The sequence below is a fragment of the Carcharodon carcharias genome, chromosome 2 (assembly GCF_017639515.1).
Source record: "Carcharodon carcharias isolate sCarCar2 chromosome 2, sCarCar2.pri, whole genome shotgun sequence".
Lineage (NCBI taxonomy): Eukaryota > Metazoa > Chordata > Chondrichthyes > Lamniformes > Lamnidae > Carcharodon > Carcharodon carcharias.
Genome location: NC_054468.1, coordinates 189,096,076 through 189,116,058, shown reverse-complemented (window position 1 = coordinate 189,116,058; position 19,983 = coordinate 189,096,076). Strand labels below are relative to the sequence as shown.

General features: G+C 40.7%; 1 protein-coding gene across 5 annotated transcripts in view; it reads left to right on the top strand.

Moving 5' to 3' along the window:
- Nucleotides 1–10,710, top strand: part of esrrga (estrogen-related receptor gamma a) — a 264,887-nt gene extending 254,177 nt beyond the window's left edge. For all 5 annotated transcript variants that reach the window (XM_041213293.1, XM_041213275.1, XM_041213282.1 and 2 more), the window contains 2 exons: nt 4,312–4,581; nt 7,688–10,710. In XM_041213293.1, the coding sequence (XP_041069227.1) occupies nt 4,312–4,581; nt 7,688–7,932 (515 nt within the window). In that variant the 3' untranslated portion in view covers nt 7,933–10,710. The remainder of the gene's footprint in view (nt 1–4,311; nt 4,582–7,687) is intronic.
- The last annotated feature ends 9,273 nt before the right edge of the window (nt 10,711–19,983 follow it).

Here is a 19,983-nt window from a genome sequence, read left to right as displayed (position 1 = left end):
GCACTTAATAGGATCAAGGACCCCGGGAGCGGAAGTCATGGCCCCCAAGAGCCGCGGGCCATTCAGAGGCCAGCATCTCTTTTGTACGCAGCAGTGCCACTGGGGAGGCAGTGGCTGCTGCCAGTATTGCACCCACCTGAGAGCTTGGATCGAGGATGCACTCAGGCACAAGGTAGTGATAGCGGGAAGGGAGTTACCAGGAGCCAGCAATCTAACATGCCATCGTTTGCTTCCCTTGCTCCCCACATGGTGAGACTCCTGCCTTGGCTGGGTTAATACCAGCTGTGGCAGGATGAGGCCCTTAAGTGGGCATTAATTGACCGTTTAAGGACCTCAATCGGCGGTGGGACAGGAAAGCCATCCACAAGGGAAGGTATAAGATTCAACCCCTTATCTTCCCTGTCTCTATCACAGTGTCTATTTGACCACAATGCAAAAAATAAAAGGCACCACAAAATAAACATTCCAGACTCAATTATGATGAAATCCTACCATATTTCATACAAAAGTCTACCAATCAGCCTTGTGGAATCATTTAGTGCCTTTCTTTTGTGTGCCTTTACCTGCCCTAGTGCTCCTATGCAATACTACTCCAGTGGCTGCAGTGTGGCTGATGGAAGGCTGCTGACTTGCAGTGGAGGAGACTGCAGATGGCTTTGGAGGATGATCTCAAACAGCTCTGGCCCTAGAAGGCCTTGCTCTAGATTGTACTATTTCAGCATGAGCGGCAGAAACCTAGGCTGACTGACTGACAGGCAACAGCAATGACACTGGCAGGGTTAGGATGAATGCTATTTTCCTGAAAGAGGATAGCAGGTTTGTGCTCAATGAAACCCCATCAGTCCTCCTTGGCACGACCTCAATAATTCTAGTAGTCTATTGGAGGACAGATTGCTGCATTGCTATGACATCCTGCAAGCCCCCTTTTCCACTGTAATCCACAAACAAGATTGCAGCAGTCTGAGTTTACAAGGTTTCTCTACGCTGCCTCATCAAAGTCCTCACCGGAGTCCTCTGCAGTGGAACCCATGTGCAACCTCGTTCTGCAGCAAACTGGTACAAGTGCTATCCTTGTCCCCTCCCATGGCTGCAGGCCACTCAGTCCTGGTGTTTTGCCATGTGCAGTTCCTGTCCCTACGTTATCCTCCAATTTGCATGCAGTGCCACTATCTGAGCTGCTGGCTGCAAGTGTGAAATGGAGTGACAGTATAGTTTCAACATTACTGTTTTGGCTATGTTGCATTTGATGTGTATCTTAAAGGAGAAAAGCAAAAGGTTAAGATAGTTGTGTAGGAATGGGGGAGGGCGAAGTAGGGGGTGCATGTTTACACCATCTACCATTTTTAAATCAGAAAAGAATGTATGATAAGGGGAAAGTAGGATTTTTAAAGGAGGATAAGTATTGTGATCCTGTTATCTCCAATGGTTTCAGTCCCTCAGCTGGTCAGAAATGAAGCAATGGCTACCCAATAATAGCTACTATCGCCTCTTTCATGGCAGTTAAAATATGCAGATATGTCTGTCCCCCTTCACTTAGCCCCTGTTGCTTCTGGTTGTACATCGCCTATTCCTGCAAGAGAGAGGGAAGTGTGTCAGTGAGTGTTGTGCAATCTGTTTGGCTGATGTGGTTGTCATGGCTGAATAGCTGGCACTGTGTGCAGCCTATGAGATGTGGCTGTGAGGCTTGCAGTGGTGCTAAGTGTGTGTGTGATGTGAAACATATGACTGTCAGGTATGAGTCCCAGTAAAGAGAAATTGTTGGTAGGTACTGATGGGGTATGGTGAAATGGACAGTGTCTGAGGCTCGTAGGTTAGTTAGTAGGTTATGCCATTTAGAAATGCATTCACTGACCTTGACCACTTGTGTGAGGTCATTGAACTTCTTGCGGTATTATATCCAGATTCTCTGCCTGAACGATGCTTGCACTGCCTTCTGAGCATGTGTTTGGAGGGCCTCCTGGCAATCTATAGCCACAGGATATCTCTCCTGCCTTCCATCTCCTCCATCCAAGCCTCTGGTACAGTGTTCAAAACCATTGAAGCCTGCTGTCTCCCGTGTTGTGCCATTATTCAACATTTCACAGGTCAATTTCACTTCCAACGTAACTAGCCAAACCTGCTCCAGTCATATTGCACTGCCCTTTCACGCTGTGCAGGCTATCTTTCAGCACTGCTAACTATCCTTAAGTGATGTGAGGCACTCACGATATTAGCCCCTTTGCTGATGTGTTTAGTGGTTTGCACTAGCTGGTCACTGAAATCATTGAAATGTCTAGGCAACACAAAGTTGGCATGCTGCCTGCATCGCAATCAGTGGGTCTGGGTTAATTGCACAATGCGATCACTGAGTAGTTTTCAAGGACTATCCAATTTACCATAGATGTCGGTGTATAAATCAACCTTTGAAGCCTCGATGAATCCCTCCAAAAATGGGTGTCGACTTATACACCCAGTTTAAAAGCGAACCACTGGCATAGTGTGGGCAGTTGCCATCTTTGTCATCTGCTCTGTGTGGGTATGTCTTAAACTCCCAGTCATCTTCATTACACAGCCCATATTGCCTGCTTGATCCCTTGCATGCCAGTTATAAGGTACTTGTAAATAAAACATCCATTTGTGGGGTGAAAAGTTTGAGGCTGACAATTAATGCAAGTGTGTCATGTCATGACTGAAAAGAGGGGTGGAGACGGGCAACTTATTCACTGAGTGTATACAAAAGCATGATATTTGGGGCCGAAGAAATGCTGTTATCTTATATGTTGGGTCAACTTGTGTGCTACCATTTATGGTAGCCCCTATTATATGAAAACTGGTCAATCCTAACTTTTCAGAAATGGTGTTGTTGGAAAAGATAAACAGGTATGTTCAATGGTCTGGTGATGACTAAGGCTGTTGACAGTTGTTACAATGATTTGTTACCTGCCCTCCCTTTACCCACTCCCTTCAGATGTGTGTGAGCACACTCACATTGAAAGCTTGGTTAATCCCCTTTGCTGATTTTATTAAGTGCTTTTGGTCTGCTCTGCCAACAGGCATTCCATTGCATGTCATTGGCAGGCCAGAAAAACCACCTCAAAAGCTGTAAACCATTCTTGTCCTGTTAATAAGATTGTAGATCTTAACAGTGAGGAGATAATAAATTAATACTGTAGTTGGTATAAACAATAGCCTGAAAGACATATAATGAGCTGTTTGCCATTAGTGTTCTAGTTAGACAGGAATAAAGCAAACTGATTCATGTAGCGAAGCCTTCAGTGTGACAGCCTTGCTTGAACAGATGCTTTAAAATTCCCCCTCCTCTGATAAAATAGTATTTGCTTTTCTGTTATCACACCTGTGATACCTTTGTCGCACCAACTGTAAAAGCAATGTCATTCATATATATAATACCATCAAAAAGAATAAGAGAAATTTGCAGGGCGAAATAAAATATAAATTATGATTTCAATCATATGTAACCCCATTTACACTGCATCTTGAACTTTCGAGACTTCTCTTGCAAATCCATTGTGTCTAAATGTTAACTTTCGATTCCATACCCACCTAAATTCTTAAATTGCATCAGAATTTCTGCCTGTTTCAGTTGAATCATACAGGGCAGATAGTGATATCACCACATTCATTTATGCTACTTGGTTAATCTGAGTGCTTTTCAGCAGCCAATACTTCCAGTTTGCAACAGGGTGAATGGAATCAAATTCAGTCAGAAGGAATGCTTCTACTTCACCACAGTAGTAGGGGGCAGCCCAACAGTGACCTCTGCCTTGCTAGAATATAAGTAGTACCTAGCACTGCGTTTGCATCATCAAACAATTAATCAGAGCAGTATAGTCGAGCAATATATATTAAAATTCCATGATATTAATGTGATATTAAATATGTGATAACACTGACAGAACAAAAATAAATTTGAAATGTTTGTCATGCTGCAAAATGAGATTGTAGTAAAACCTATAAAGTTTCCTTAGAGCCGAACCATGATTTATAGCATTTAATCAAAGAAATGGCAATCCCTGCTCATTTAACTTCTCCCTCCACACACATCTGAATTATTTTCTTTGATTAACTCAGAATTTCTCCCCTCACCCCCGCTACCCAAAATAAAACCCCTCACAATATCGAGACTGAATAGGTTATTTGTTTTTGTGGATCTACGGTGGCTTGATTCAAGTTGTATTTTGATGGGCAAGAAGGGGTTTTAAAAGCAAATTGAAAGCAATTTGATATTCCTCATTGCTGTATGTTCTCTTAGCTATATGTTTCCATAGTGTGTGGCGTGGTAACACTGTTACATCCTTCTTTTCTTTCTAGGATTCTCCACATTATCTCTGGCTGATCAGATGAGCCTCCTCCAGAGTGCCTGGATGGAGATTCTGATCTTGGGAATTGTGTACAGGTCACTGTCTTTTGAGGATGAGCTGGTATATGCTGAAGACTACATCATGGATGAAGACCAGTCAAAGCTAGCTGGGCTTCTTGATCTGAATAACGCTATACTGCAGCTGGTAAAGAAATACAAGAGCATGAAGCTGGAGAAAGAAGAGTTTGTCACCCTCAAAGCTATAGCGCTTGCTAATTCAGGTTGGCAGATTTGCTTGACTAGGCACTGTTTCAATTAGTTATTATCTTTCCCATCCCCTCCCCAAAACCTTTTAACCCCTTCTGTGTTGGCAAATTCTCCTATGAAATTGGAAGAGTGCTTTATTTTGGTTTAAATATTTACTTACTTTGTAATGAAAAACCAAATATTTTGTCTCAAGCCCATTAATCGCCTCTATTCATGTTATAAGATAAACTAAAGTATTTATAAAAATCAAATCAAAGCTGATGCTGGAAATCTGAAATTAAAAACAAAGTGCTGGAAAAGCTCAGCACGTCTGGTAAAATCTGTTGAGAGAGAAACAGATTTTGAGTTGAACTCTTCTTTGTGAGTGAAGAGCTTCAGATCTGAAGAAGAGTCGTATTGGAATTGAAACGGCAACTCTGTTTCTTTCTCCACAGATGTTGCCAGATGTGCTGAGTATTTCCAGCACTCTGTTATTGTTATTATAAAGTATTTATTGTTGGGCAAAAACAATTGACAACGTGTGTGAGAAATTGATGTTGCCAATTACAGTTCTACATAAAATCATTTAAAATTGCAAACTTAATTATGCTGCTACTTTAAAGTCAGACATATTGTACTGCTTCAATCGTGTTTAAGAAAATGCTTTTGAAATTAAAATCTGTTCTCAATAAGCTGAAGTTTGGGGCTTTCAACATAATCAGTATATTGTCATAAAAATCTGAAAGGCAGATTTATTTCTCCTGAATGCATATGCTCTTTACCAGCACAAAAGAGGTTAATTATTCCAGCACGTACATTATCCAGATTTGAATTTAGCAGAAGCAGTTGGGAATGAATCATGAATAAAATCGTTTGGGCTTTGTTGTTCTTTCCTTTCTCCCCAATGCTTTATCGTGGTCTTTAGGCACTTTAACATTTGCATAAAGTTCATGATAGATCACTCTTTAATAACATGCTGATCGTTAGCTACCTGTGTGTCAATAACAGCTCTGATGTTGTGTACCGTTGACAATCACGCAATGTCCCTCTATTTCCCCCTGCCTTCTTTTGTTTTGACCTAATCTTTGAACTTTATCTTGGTTGCCGGCCAGTAGTTTTCTCTTTAATTACAAGAAGGAAACTGTCAATAAAATCTGTTAAATGGAATGCAATGAGTAGCTGAATGGGAGGACAGCCATTTGTTCAAATTCTACAGCATTCAAGGTATTGACAGTTTGTTTTCTGAGGCCATATGTGCTGATCAATCTCAGGCTGGGCTCAGCCACGCTGAAAAATGAAAAACCAGATTGCTTTTGCTTATTTTCGGATGACAGCTCTTGATTTGGTGGGTCCGAGATGAACCTTCTGCCAAATTGTACCCCAGAGAACCAAAGCGTGACTGTTTTGAAAATTATTTTTTAATTGATTTTGTAATTAACAGTTCATCTCATATATTGATGTGCAAATTCCCAGATTGATGGGAGGGAAATTGTTTCAACAAAAAGTTGCACTTTTTTTTATTTGTCTCAGCAACTGTTGTTGGCATTTTACTGCTTTGACAAGGGAACCAGAGTAAGTTGGGAGCAGTAGCCCATCAGCTGTCAATGACATTTCTGAGCTCAGCAATTTCAGACAACTAATGCACTATTTTTTTCCTGCTTTACTAAATCGGTTTGGAAACTTTCTCCCTGCTTCCAATTTGATTTTGTCTGAATATGATGTATGTTTGCACATTGTCTAGTTTGCATGACAGACTAAAATGTTGTTTACTTGTCATCAAATGAAACTGCTTCAGAATAAGGTCACACTGTAGCCGAGTGATAGCAGTTAAGACTTGAGTATCTCTGGATTTTAGCAATTTAGGAACTATAAAGCTAAGGTTTAGCCTATCCTGGAATGCTGCAAATACACTGACACGTGGTGGCAATTTGAAAGAAAATATTGCAAGAAGAGTAAGCATACCGATCTTAATATTTTATAAACTATGGGCTATAGAAAATACCTCTAGTTTTATTAACAGTAAAACTTGCAACTCCAGGCCTTTTTGCTGCATTTGCATAGGTGATTCATGCTGCTGTGAAATGTGCTGTCTAAAATGAGCAGAAGCACATATATAAATAAATGGGAAAAGTAGCCTTCCCAAAATAAATAAAATGTTTAATAAATTGGAAACTAATACAAAACTTAATTACCCATTACAGGAGAAATAATAAAGCAAAGCATTAATACAAATGGAGGTATCTTTGATGTTCAGATTAAAAAGCCAGTTTTGCGCCACTTCACTGAAAACTGTTCCATTTAGGGTGTTCTCTTCATATAGAAACTAGGAGCAGGAGTAGGCCATTCAGCTCTTTGAGCCTGCTCTGTCATTCAGTATGATCATGGCTGATCCTCCATCTCAACGCCATAATCCCGCTTTCCCTCCATATGCCTTGATGTCCCTAATATCCAAAAAATTATCAATTTCCTTCTTGAATATACTCAGTGACCCAGCCTGCACAGCCTTCTGTGGTAGAGAATTCCACAGGTTGACCACCATCACCTCTTCAATCATTATGTTAAATTTATTTGGACTTTTTACTGTGAAATACGCATTGAGTGTAAATTACAGTTTTGGTCCTGTTAGCTGCTGTAGTTTTCTATTTGGAGCTTTACTGGAAGTTTCATCATATCATTGGTAGAGGAAAGTAGATAGAGGACAATTAACAGAACATAAATGACAAAAAACACATTCGTAAATGCTTTGCTTATTTTATAAAAATCCAACAAAGGCAGGTGGTAGGCAGTTAAAACCCATGGAACACAATCTAGATGTTTGAGAAATTTTTAAGTGAAACAGTCATATAGAACGGAATTTTCCTGTTCTGCCGAAGCCAATAGAATTTTGAATGGCTCGCCACGTTTTCTGGCCTGGCCTGGCCTGGCCCGGCCCATAAAATTCTGCCTATAGTGTTCCTTTATTTGAAGATTGGACATGTTCTGTTTAAACTCGCAGCTGAATGCAAGTTTCAGCTGATCAACATTTCAAGTGTGCTTAAGCTTGAACCAAAAGTAAAACATTTTAAAATACCATCATACATGCATACACTTCCCTTGCTTTAATTATAGATATGTTAACAGAGCTTTTATGTTGTCTTGTAGACTCAATGCACATAGAAGATGTTGAGGCCGTTCAGAAGCTGCAAGATGTCTTGCATGAGGCCCTGCAGGACTATGAAGCTGGGCAGCATGGGGAAGACCCACGCCGTGCTGGTAAGCTACTGATGACTCTCCCTCTTCTCCGGCAGACCTCTACCAAAGCTGTGCAGCATTTCTACAACATCAAACTGGAAGGCAAAGTTCCCATGCACAAACTATTCTTGGAAATGCTGGAGGCCAAGGTCTGACTAGAGGAACCTAGGCCTTCCTGTGAAAATACACAGAATGGGTTAGGCCACAGCAAAGGGAAGAAACATAGGAATTGAACCAGACAAAAGTTAACTGTAGTGTTTAATTGAAAAAAAAACTGCACTGATATTTAGCAGTATGACTGTGAAGCAGCTTTCAACTTCTCATTCTTCTAGGATTTTTTCATGCAGATTTTGCTGTTGAACTTTTTAAATGAGGTCTCTAAATGAAGAGAGAGAAGGAAGCCAGCCCTGCCAAAGGATGGGAATCCATAATATGGATGCCACTGAACTAACAATAAGACAAATATCCCCATCAACAAAGGATTCAGACTGACAACTGTTTTACCTAACAGTACAGCGCATTGACTGAATGCAGTATTAGGTTCCATATGAACAGTCTGTAATTAGGCAACGGAGCAGCGTTGCATTGGCTGCTTCTTCTCATTGCATTTTTTCCACCTTAGATCAGTTACAGCCATTTAATTCCTTAATTGTTTTCAAGTCTTCCAGATATTTCTTAGGTTAGGAACTATGTCTATTTCAGGGAATAGTAAGCTTTACTCAGTCACGCAATACTGAAAATACTGCATTTATTTGCTGGCTGGAAAAATGATGGACAGTTATGAAGAACAAACAAAACTTTTTTTAAAACCTTTGTTGTTGATGTTGTTTATGGGTTTTTTGTACCAGCTTTACCACTACAGCCATTTTATTAATCTGTGAATTTATCTTAAGCAATAGTGAATGAGAAGGTGCATACTTTTTATGGATGCAATTTATGTTGAGTGCCAGTTCAGTCAAAATCCTCAACTTCTTTAACACAAGGTAATACATAGCTTCAAGTTCATTATTGCAATTAGATTACACCTTTATTGATAGGCTAGTTGATCTGACAATTGAATCCAATGCAACAAAGTTATACACTAGCTTGCCCCAGCATACTTTGGAAATATGGTACTAATGTAAAATAATGTACTTTACAAGCATATTTATTAACCATTCAAAACATGACTGTTAAGGTGTAAATTTGGTTTAGCAACTAATCAGATGTTTTTCCTCCCCCTTAAAGGCTACATTTGCTACATTTTAAAACAAATGAAGGCGCTAACCTGTACCAAGTACTCAAATGTCAGTATTAGTAGCTGCTCCCTGTTGTACCATGTGACATCCTCTTCTGTGTACACTTATGTAATCAAAGATTGTGAGCCTAACCTGAGGTCATGTATTGGAAACAAAAAAAATGTTGTAGTTCAGCTTGCAATGTTTCATGTTTGCTGTGTTCTTCTAATTTTAGTTGAATTCAAAGACTGTTGTCTTGTTCTTATTGTGGTGTTAGATTCTTGTGATTGTACGCATTAGACACAGGGTAGAATTAGAGACAGTAATGGATGTAAAATTCCTCAGGAGATAGTGTATTCTATTCCTTACTGGTGATAAGATTGCTCCTATTAATAATAAGAAAAAATAGTTTAAGAATCAAAACAAATATCTCTTCCGACAATACACATTTAAATCATTAATTTAAAAAGGGATATTTTGTGTAACAGTTTATTGTAGAATAACAATGTATATCTTAGAAAAGAATTTGAATATTTCCAAACAATAGGTAAATGTCTAATTTTTAAATGCTGTAAATATAGCTATGTTCAAACATCTCAAATGGTTGTTAAAACCAGCTTTGTGTCGTTGCAAGTTTTTGGTGCAGACAAGTTTCCCAAACTACTGCTACATTGTGTGCTTTGAACAAAAAAAAAAGAAAAAGACAAAAAGGTTGATGGTATGCATCAACCTTGTGCTATAAATACTGTGTATCATTAGCCGTACGAGACTATATAGTAGATTGTGGTTTCTCAGTAGAGAATTGACTGTACTGTGATTCTAGACTTTATTCATCATTAGCAGCTCATTCAGGTGGTCAATAACTTGAAGTTTATAGCTGTAATAGGGAACTAAGAAACTGGCACGACCCTTAAAAAAAATCCAACTCCTGGGAGTAAGGTGCTGATTTTGAGTAACAGGAGCTTAGCTCTGTGGAGTGCAAGGGAAGGATTTAAGATTTATTTTGCGCATGCTTATGGTTAGAACCTGCAGCAAAGTCTCATTTACCAGTACGCAGAACAGCAAAATGAGATAGTTAAAATGAAGGTTCTATGTTTTAAGCTGTATCTATTTTTTTCCTTTTTTTTTCTTTACAATTATCTTTTTTCCTGCTTAATTATGGCAATATGATTGTGTGACTCTTCAACAGTTGCACTTGCATTTCAATCAGAACAAATATTTATTCCACTATTTGCATTTTAAAAAAAGACAAGTTTCAAAATGATATGAAAAAATTATAAACAGCTATTTTTCTTATATAGAACAGAATGTTGGGTGTTGGTGGTTGTATTTAAATTATTTATGCATCTGTGTTTACCTGCCTACAAACAATTTATGGCAGTCTTACATGCAAAGTTTAAAAGCAGAAAAAAAAGTTTCAAAAAAGCTACAAATACCAGGAGTTGAAGTTTAACCTGTAGTGAAAAACCATGTCTGTAGGTCTAGGCAAGCTTTGTGCTTCACATCTGTAAACAATCAACTGTATATTTTTGTGACGTGTATCATACTGTGTGCTCTGACAAATGTCCATTTGTGTAAATGTATTTATTTTATATTGTATATATTGTTAATGCAAAAGGAGACAATGATTCTGTAACTTTAATCAGTTCCAATGTGTACTCTAATTATGCCTTTCAGGATGATGGTAGAGCAATATTAAACAAGCTTCCACTTTTACATGCTTGAGTTTGTAGAATGTGTATTTTTTTGGAAATGCAGAGCTCAACAAAATTGAAATCATTGGGTTTTAAGTTTTGTTTTGATAGTGTCATGACAACGGGACCTCTAAGCAGCCAATATTGGGATTTACTGATTTGCATGTTTGCAGATACACTAATTGTGGCCAGATTTTGTTCAAAACTCTGATAGTGACAGCTTTGCTATCACTGCAATCTACATAGCACCACAATACTACTATTATGCTTTGAGATAGCAGTAAAACACTTTAGAGCTCTAATGTTATGTTGCAGGGAGAGGAGTTTACAGTTCCCTTCCCACTTGAACTGCTGACCTTAACTACTGACAGACCAAGTGCCACCCACATTAGAGGAAGGATAATAAGGCAGGGGATGGTATCATTTTTAGGCCACATTGCAAGTCTTTTCAGGGCAGCCTTGGTGATGAGGGGTTTCTCTCAATCTCAATGGTATGGGCCAAGGTGATGAGATGAAGTGAAAAACAAAATAAAAGATGATCTGATACCCTCACAAAGTAACCACAAAGAGGTGCTAGATCTAGGTAGAAAAAATGAGAATCAATGTCAGATCTTTTATCGTTGGTGCTAGTATTGTAACCTGCCAACACCCCCTTCTCATCCCCAACACTGTGACATTTTGTTAAAATGTTCCACTCTACCAGGTGCCCACTGATAGAACGTTACTGCATCCTGATTAAAACACAAAGCAGCAATGGCATGTTCATTCGTGTAAACAGCTCTACTTTTCTATAGTCACAGAAGGTTTTGTGACGAGTATACTACAGTTAGCAGGGCAGAACCTGCTAAATGAACACTTTATGGCAGGGTGCAAAGATGAACTTAATGAGGACTGATATTTTGATCTCTTAAGATTCAGGGCACTGGGAAATTATATTTGTTAGAGTTTATTGTTCCATCAATGTTCCTAACCTCCACTCTCTAGTCTGAAATTGAATATAGATAGATAGAGTGAGAAAAATGATTGGACAAATAAACCTTAAAACTAGTTGAATATCTTGTGGCTAATTTGGAGTCAGTGCTTCAAAAATAGTCCGTGCATAAATACTGAAACCTTTATGGCTTATTTTAATTTGTGAGGTTTGTTCTACTGTTAGGGCTAAAAATAGGTTAAAAAAATTAGGCCCTGAAATTCCTGAACTAGAGAAGGAGGAAAGTTGCATTCCATTTGGGGAGAGTTTGGAACTTAGGGCACAACCTGGTGACACTGAGTTCAGGTAACCTGGCCCTGAGGAGAGCACAGATGAAACTTCGACCCATCTTTGACCCATCCACTTTATATCAAGGGAGTTTATTAGGGGGAGTCCCTGGGTGTCCTGTGGGAAATTTCACCCTTAATGCCCCTAAAATACCTCATCAATAGTCATGTCAGTTGTTGACTTCCCTTTGATGCCTCCTGGAAGTCTCAAACCTCATCTTGTCCAAGGTAATTGATCCTGGAAGGAGCCAATTCCCTTCTTTGGAAGCTAACTGGCTCCTTTTTGAGCCAAAGATGTGAGAAAAATAACTTTTGTTTTTGACCTTGCTGGGTCTGGTGGGATGCCAGGCAGAGCTGCTATGGACTCCTCTAGTTAACAAGCATGGGTTAAGTTTGGGGGAGGAGATGGTGTAGTGGTATAGTTGCTGGACTAGCAATCCAGAGACCCAGGGTAATGTTCTAGGAACCTGGGATTGAATCCCACCACAGCAGATGGTGGAATTTGAATTCAGTAAAAACCTGGAATTAAAACCATTGTTGATTGTCATAAAAAGCCATCTGGTTCACTAATGTCCTTTAGGGAAGGAAATCTGCTGTCCTTACCTGGTCTGGCCTACATGTGACTCCAGGGATGGGTAATAAATACTGGCCTGGCCAGTAAAAAACACATTCCATGAACAAGTAATAGAAAACAAGTTGGGTGTTGCTGATGCATTCTTGAAGGTCACAGCACCCTTGTATTTTAGCATGAACTGGAGCCTCTGATTTTTCATTGTTTCTAATGAATGAGAATATTTATTTAATTAAGTTATCTTGTTCCCTTTGTAAGTTTGACTGTGCATCCACCCCTGCCCAAACTGACCCCATGCCTACCAGGACCCCATATCCCTGGTTGTCATAACTCCTTTATTTCTTAGGTGCAAGGATTGGATATTCTTGGCTATAGCTTTCCCCATAACTATTATACACTACATTTTCTTCTCTTTATTAATTTTAGTGGAAAAATAAAAAGGAATAAAAAACATTTTAACAGCCAGGCCTCATTGGCACGCTGCTTGCCCACTTCCTGATCAAAACAGCCAAGAAGTCAATAGGAAGCAGCTGCCCATCAATTAAAATCAAGCCATTTGAAATCAGCCTCCAGAGACCAGAGGGAACCCCTCCCAGCACTAAGTAAGGGATGTGTTGGGGACAGTGCAGTCACGGGGGTGGGTGGGAATCTGAAGCAGGAGAGGCCCAGTTCAGACCAATAGAAACAAAAATTCAGCAGATTGTATGATGGCAAGTTAATTCACAACTGCCAATTTTCCACCTGTTGCCAAAATGACAATTACATCCACTGCCCAGGCTTGGCCTAAATAGCCAAGTGGTTATGGTACTGGGTTTGTAACCCCAAGATCAAGACTTCAAATCTCACAATGGCAAACTATGAAACAATGTAACTTCATCTGAAACAGATGGAAACGGGTTTGTACTTGAAAGAGTTACAAGTATGTCCAAGTTCGTGAGCTGGTATTCAGCCTGCCATTGGTAAGACTTTGGGCTCTGTGGCTTAGTTGGTTGAAGTGTTTGTTTAGTAAACAGGAGACCCTAGGTTCGAATCCCAGCAGAACCTTGCTTCCATTTAAAAGATTATCAAGAGTTCAAATCTCACAATGGCAAACTATGAAGCAATGTAACTTCATCTGAAACAGATGGAAATGGGTTTGTACTCGAAAGAGTTACATCCACTGCCCACATTAGAGGCTTAGTATGGTTGAATGATAGCTGTTTGTTATTTCCTTGTTCAGTATAAAAGTTCTGGTGGTGTTCATTCTTACTCTAAAGGGCTTTATTGGAATTTCTAACAAACTGAAAAAATTTACTTATGCTGTCTTTGTGCATTAAGTTTTTAAGTGAGTTAAACTGTCCCAAAACCCTGGGCGGGTATAATCTGTCTTAATTGGTTTGGTGCTGGAGATAATTGGATGTCAACTATCAAACATGCAAGATGATTGAAAATTAAATATTTAATCTACACAAAAACTACATTTTGGAGAAAATTAAAGGACTGTTTTTGAAGTTGTTGCTTTTTGCGTACTTGTTTTTATTAACAGGGTCATGTATTTTTTGGGAGGGAAGGATCAAAATGAATAGTGAATTCAATGTTTCTCTCTAATAGACAGACTCATCAGTTCCCAAAAAATATTAGCATTTTGAAAAAGAAAATCCAGGGTATGAATACATTCCAAGATCTAGTTCATCAGCTGGTGACACTAATCTGGTAAGAAAAGATGCAGACAAAGGAAATAACAGTTACTTTCAATATCTGACAGAATATCCGCCTCATTTTTTTAATTTTGGTGATAAAATATTTGCTATTCTGTGCCATTATGTTGTACGCATTAAATCGAAATTTATTCTTGACATTTTAAATTGTATCAAAGAATCAGAAAAGGACATTTGTTCAAACTAGAGATTCTCATTTAAAATTTAATATAAGGTATACCAGTGATTGTGAAGGAAATAAAAGTAGTGTGAGCAGTCCCTAATTTGAGTTTTAAGTAATAAAGAAAAACTGTAACTTGAAGACAATGAGCAGCAGGAGATGGGACTGAAGTTGTGAAGGAAAGTCACAATTTAAATATGACACTGCTGAGTGAATAAAGCAGAGCAGCAGCTACAACTGTGCTAATAAGAATATGCTCCGTTTGATATAGTTAAATGACACATCTCTTTCCGAGCTCCAGTCTAGGCTCCTGCAAGTTTTGAGCATCATTTTTAAACTTGGAGAATCTCTGCTCTTCCATCAGTTATCTAATTAGTCACGCCTCCAATGCTACTGACTGCATCCAAATATACTACCCCGTTCTGCTGTTAATTTCTCAGTTCTAAAGGCATTTTATACTTTCAAACTGACATGAGCAGATTTTTTTTTGTAAAATATATAAACTTGAGCCAACTGCAATATCAATAAAACATGCAGGAGACTAAATTGGGTATGGGGATTGCAATGGGCAATTAGCCCAAGCCCATTCATTGTAATGCAAGTAGCATGCCAACTTTGTGCTGCTTGCTCATCTGAATGATTCTTCCGTGCAACCAATGCTAACGACAAGATTCATTGCCTAGATGCGTCGGCAGGAGACAGAAAATTGTGACCTCTTGGTCCCACTTAAAGCTTGTCTGCACCTCTTAAAGGAAAGCTGCGTTAGGACTGGAGCAGCTGCTGTTTTGCAGAAAGTAAATCTGACCTGGGCAAAGGTGAAGAATGGCACTGCATGAGAGAGATCTAGCTCCAAGGTCTTAAGATTCTGCACTGGAGCATTTGGAGAGGAGGAGAGATGTCCTGTATCCACAGGGGGCAGGACACCCTCCAGACACTTGTTCAGAAGGCAATGGGAGTAGGTCAATGCCAGGAATCAAGCTCTGAGGACCTAGTGCAGTGCCCTAAGAAGTTCAATGAATGCACACAAGTGATCAAGGTCAGTGAATGCATCTTCAATTTTTAAAATAATATTTATGGGATGTGGGCGTGGCTGACTAGACCAGCATTTGTTGCTCATCCCTAATTGCCCTTGAAAAGGTGGTGGTGAGCCGCCGCCTTGAACTGTTGCAGTCCTTGTGCTGTAGGTACACACACAGTGCTGTTAGGGATGGCGTTCCAGGATTTTGACCCAGCAACAGTAAAGGAATGGCGATATATTTCTGAGTCAGGGTGGTGAGTGGCTTGGAGGGGAACTTCCAGGTCGTGGTGTTCCCATGCGTCTGCTGCCCTTATCCTTTTAGATGGTAGCAGTTATGGGTTTGGAAGATGCTGCCTAAGGAGCCTTGGTGAGTTTCAACAAATGTCACATCCTATAAACTCTACCACTTGCCTCACAAACTGCTCAATTCACCACAGCCACTTCACTCACCTACCAACAATCTCAATCAATCATAACTCATACCTGTCATTTATATCCTTCACCTTACCAAACTTGGCACTTCAAGCCTCACACCCACACATCACATCTTGTACTCACTGCCAGCTACTCAATCATGACAGCTATTTCAGCCAAACAGATTGCAGCATACTCACTGACACACTTCCTTTCTCTTGCAGGGCAAGGTGACATAAAACTTGAGATAGCAGGAGCTAACTTGTGTGGGGGAGTGGCGCAAGGAAGGGGTGGGGGAGGGAGGTATATTGGCATGTTCTAAGCCCTGTGGAGGAGATGGCATGGGCCATTATCGGGATGCCCACTGCTGATGCCATGGCAAAGAAAAAAGTTAAATCCATGGAAAATGATGCTACCTAATCATATGCCTGAATTCGCACTTCTCCCTCATCCACACTCTCTTCTGATTTATAAGCTGCATGTAGTGTAAACTTGTAGCTCTTACTTTCCAGCACCACTACCAACCCAGTTCCTGACTCCCCACATCACAACCTTACCCTTGTGCCCTTTTCCTTTCAGATACCCAACAGGTGCAACATGACCAGCCAGTGGAGGAACACCAAGAAAGGATACCATCTCTTGATTTCACACTTGCACCCAAAAGTTCAGATACTGACACTGAGGCCTGGATTTTCACAGTCATGGAGACTCTGTGGATCTTTGAAAAAGGCAGGTGGGACCCAGATGTTGAATTTCCCCAAGGGTTGTCATGATGTAATTATGAATGCTTGACTGTTTTCTACAAGCTATAATTAGCTCAACAGGGGTTCCTAAATTCACAGTTTGACAGCTCAAAGAGGTTACTAAAGGTTAGAAGGTCTTTGATAAAGAGTTATGAATAGAAATTTGTTTTTATACAGGATTTAGCACTTGAAATTTAAAGGTTTTGAATGGGCTTTCATGAATGAATGACTGTAATAGATATTTAGATCTTTATTTTATTTCATCTAATCAAGGCTCCTGAGGTTTGGGATACTGGGTGATTTGGCATTGAGGGTGTAAGGGCCAAGGGTGGTGGGTAGGTTGGCATAAGATGGCATTGAGTTGTCATGGGGTTATAAGGGACATGGGGTGGGTGGGTTGGCCTGCATTGATATTAAGTTGACATGGGAGCTGTAAGGTGGCTCTAAAGGATATGGGGAAGAGTATGAATTGGCTTTAAGTTAGCATGGGGTCATGGAAATGGCATGAGGAGTGGGTAGGTGGCTAAAGGTGTGTGAGGGGTGAGGGGTAGAGAGCCAAAAATTTACTGAAACAACTGGGATGAAGAACCTAGATGGGTCTTTTAAACAGCCTGCCTTTGCAATCCATAGCCTCTGTGGCAACCTCCAGTCTGTGTCTGGTTGTAGCAGGTTGAACTCTATCCCACACCTGCCTGCCCAGATTGATGATCACGCCATCTGGGGGAGTTTCTCCTGAGGTGGGTGTGGCAAGCTAGGAAATTTCCTAACTCACACTACCCACCTCAGGGGCAAAAATCCAGGCCTGAATGTAACCTAGATGATAGATTCAAGGCAGGAACTCCATGTGGTGAGACACCAGGCACTTGTGCACTGCAACCAGAGCAGGGTGCAGGTGCTAGCTCATCGGAGAGCAAGGTCACACACGACTTCTGCTGCAAAGGACTCAAATGAGCACTTTGGTGGGGCAGCCCACAGAAGAACGCTGATAGGAATGCATAAGGAAATGCTTGGTGCATTGTCAGGCCTGCTAGAAATCCTGCAGTCAATGACAAGGAACATAGAGGAATCCAGCACTAACTTGGCACAGGGTTTTGCACAGAGTTTGTAACTCATCCTTCCCAGCACAAAAGTGATGGTCAACACCATTCACACACTTGTGGGTACATGATGCAGCATCTGATGGTTGATGTCTTAGTTTCCATAATAGCACAAACAGCAAGGCACCCAATGTCTAAATGCTGGAGTGGGAGCTCAGACTACCGATATCTTGGCTGTGGATTGCAGTTTGCTAAGGGTGTTACTCCAGTGCCGCAATCTGTACACGTACAGTTCCTGGGATTGCTGAGGGGAATGGCAGTGATTCCATGGAGTAACCAATCTGCTGTCCTCTCTCAGGAAGACAGCAATCTCATGGCAGTACAGAACTTGAGTATTGCTGAAAAGAGAGATGTCATCAAAGCTTTTCGCCTTGCACTCATCAGGATAAACACAAGAACGTTAAATTTCAAGTGATCACAAAAATTTATATCACAGGAGAAAAGCGTGCTGATTGGTTGGGAAGTTGACTTTCATTGGCTAAGATATTACCATGGCAAAGCAATGGGAACCTATGGGCTCCTCATGCTCCTGGGTAATTCAAAAAAAAGGTGCAAGACTTGAACATATTCCTTTTGTTTACAGAGAACAGTCCCTGCATATGAAAGTGTGTTGCTTCTAGCAAGCGTAAATGAGCCATGTAATGAGCTGGTCTAATTATCTTAAATTGATTGTTAGTGTAGTTATAAGCACACTCAGGAAGTGCAGCATGCAGCAGACCACCATAAATCTCGTCAAAGACTGCAGGGCACCTCAAGGTTTGTCCAGCAAGCCTCAGTGACCTTTCTTAAGCAACAGGAGCCAGGTGCATAAAAAGTTCATTACCATGCTCTCCTTCACAGCCACTGGTTATATACCTGCAGCAGGTGGCAGATTGCAGTGAAGGTGTTCTTACTGAAAGACAAACCTTTTATACATTGGGTGGAATTTCATTCCCCCCACCAGGGGGCAGAATTTTATGGACTTGCTGGACTTTCGCAAATCTCTCTGTCTGACTGTGCGAGTCTGTGCGCAGCAAGACCAGCTGCCTCCCCTTTTGTGTCCAGGTGTTAAAACTTGCATCTTATTTTCAATAAGTCTTGTCCTAGGCCCCTGTCCTCATGACAACCAGGTCACATGGGCTTGCCTCCAGGCAGATTTCATCATCTCTTCATCCATTCCATTTTACATTGAATTAAAGGAGAAAGTTTAAAAAATACCCATATACAAGTAGGAGAATTGCTCCCTGAACACCCTGGGTGGATATGGCCTCCTACTGAACCTTGAAGCCAGCAAGAGTCATCCTTCAGCACCTACCATAACATTCCCTGTACACTTTTGCAACTTGAAGCAATTATTGGGTACACCAAATATTGTAGAATCATAGCAACAGCCAGAAGAAGGCAACCAGCAATTAATCTGCTGACCCTTGCAAATAGTGCTGGTGGGGAAAGTCCTTTCTGCTGCTAAACAGGTGTTGAGCTGTGTGAGGTTAAGCAAGGAGTCATAGAGTCATAGAGGTCTACTGCACGGAAAAAGGCTTTTTGGCCCATCAAGGCTGCACCGGTCATGCAAGTATCTAACTATTCTAATCCCATTTTCCAGCACTGGGCCCATAGCCGTGAATGACATGGCATCGCAAGTGAACATCCAAATACTTTTTAAATGTTATGAGGGTTTCTGCCTCTACCACCCTTTCAGGCAGTGAGTTTCAGATTCCCACCACCCTCTGGGTGAAAAAATTCTTCCTCACATTCCCTCTAAACCTTCTGCCCCTTACCTTAAATCTATGCCCCCTGGTTATTGACCCCTCCACCAAAGGGAAAAGTTCCTTCCTGTCTACCCTATCTATGCCCCTCATAATTTTATACACCTCAATCATGTCCCCTCTCAATCTCCTCTGCTCCAAGGAAAATAACCCCAGTCTATCCGATCTCTCCTCATAACCAAAACTCTCCAGCCCAGGCAACATCCTGGTAAATCTCCTCTGCATTCTGTCTAGTGCAATCTCATACTTCCCATAATGCGGATTCCAGAACTGCACACAATACTCTAGCTGTGGCCTAACCAGCATTTTATACAGTACAGCATAACCTTCCTGCTCTTATATTCTATGCCTCGGCTAATAAAGGGAAGCATCCCATATACCTTCTTAACCACCTTATCTACCTGTCCCGCTACCTTAAGGGACCGGTGGACATGCACACCAAGGTCCCTCTGATCCTCAGTGCTTCAGTGCTCGGTACTTCCTAAGGTCCTCCATTCAAGGGCCTACATGGACATTGATTGGAGAATTAATCTCCAAAATGCCTTATTCTTCTTCTCCTCTTCCTTATCTCTGCTTGAAGGCAGGTCCGACCC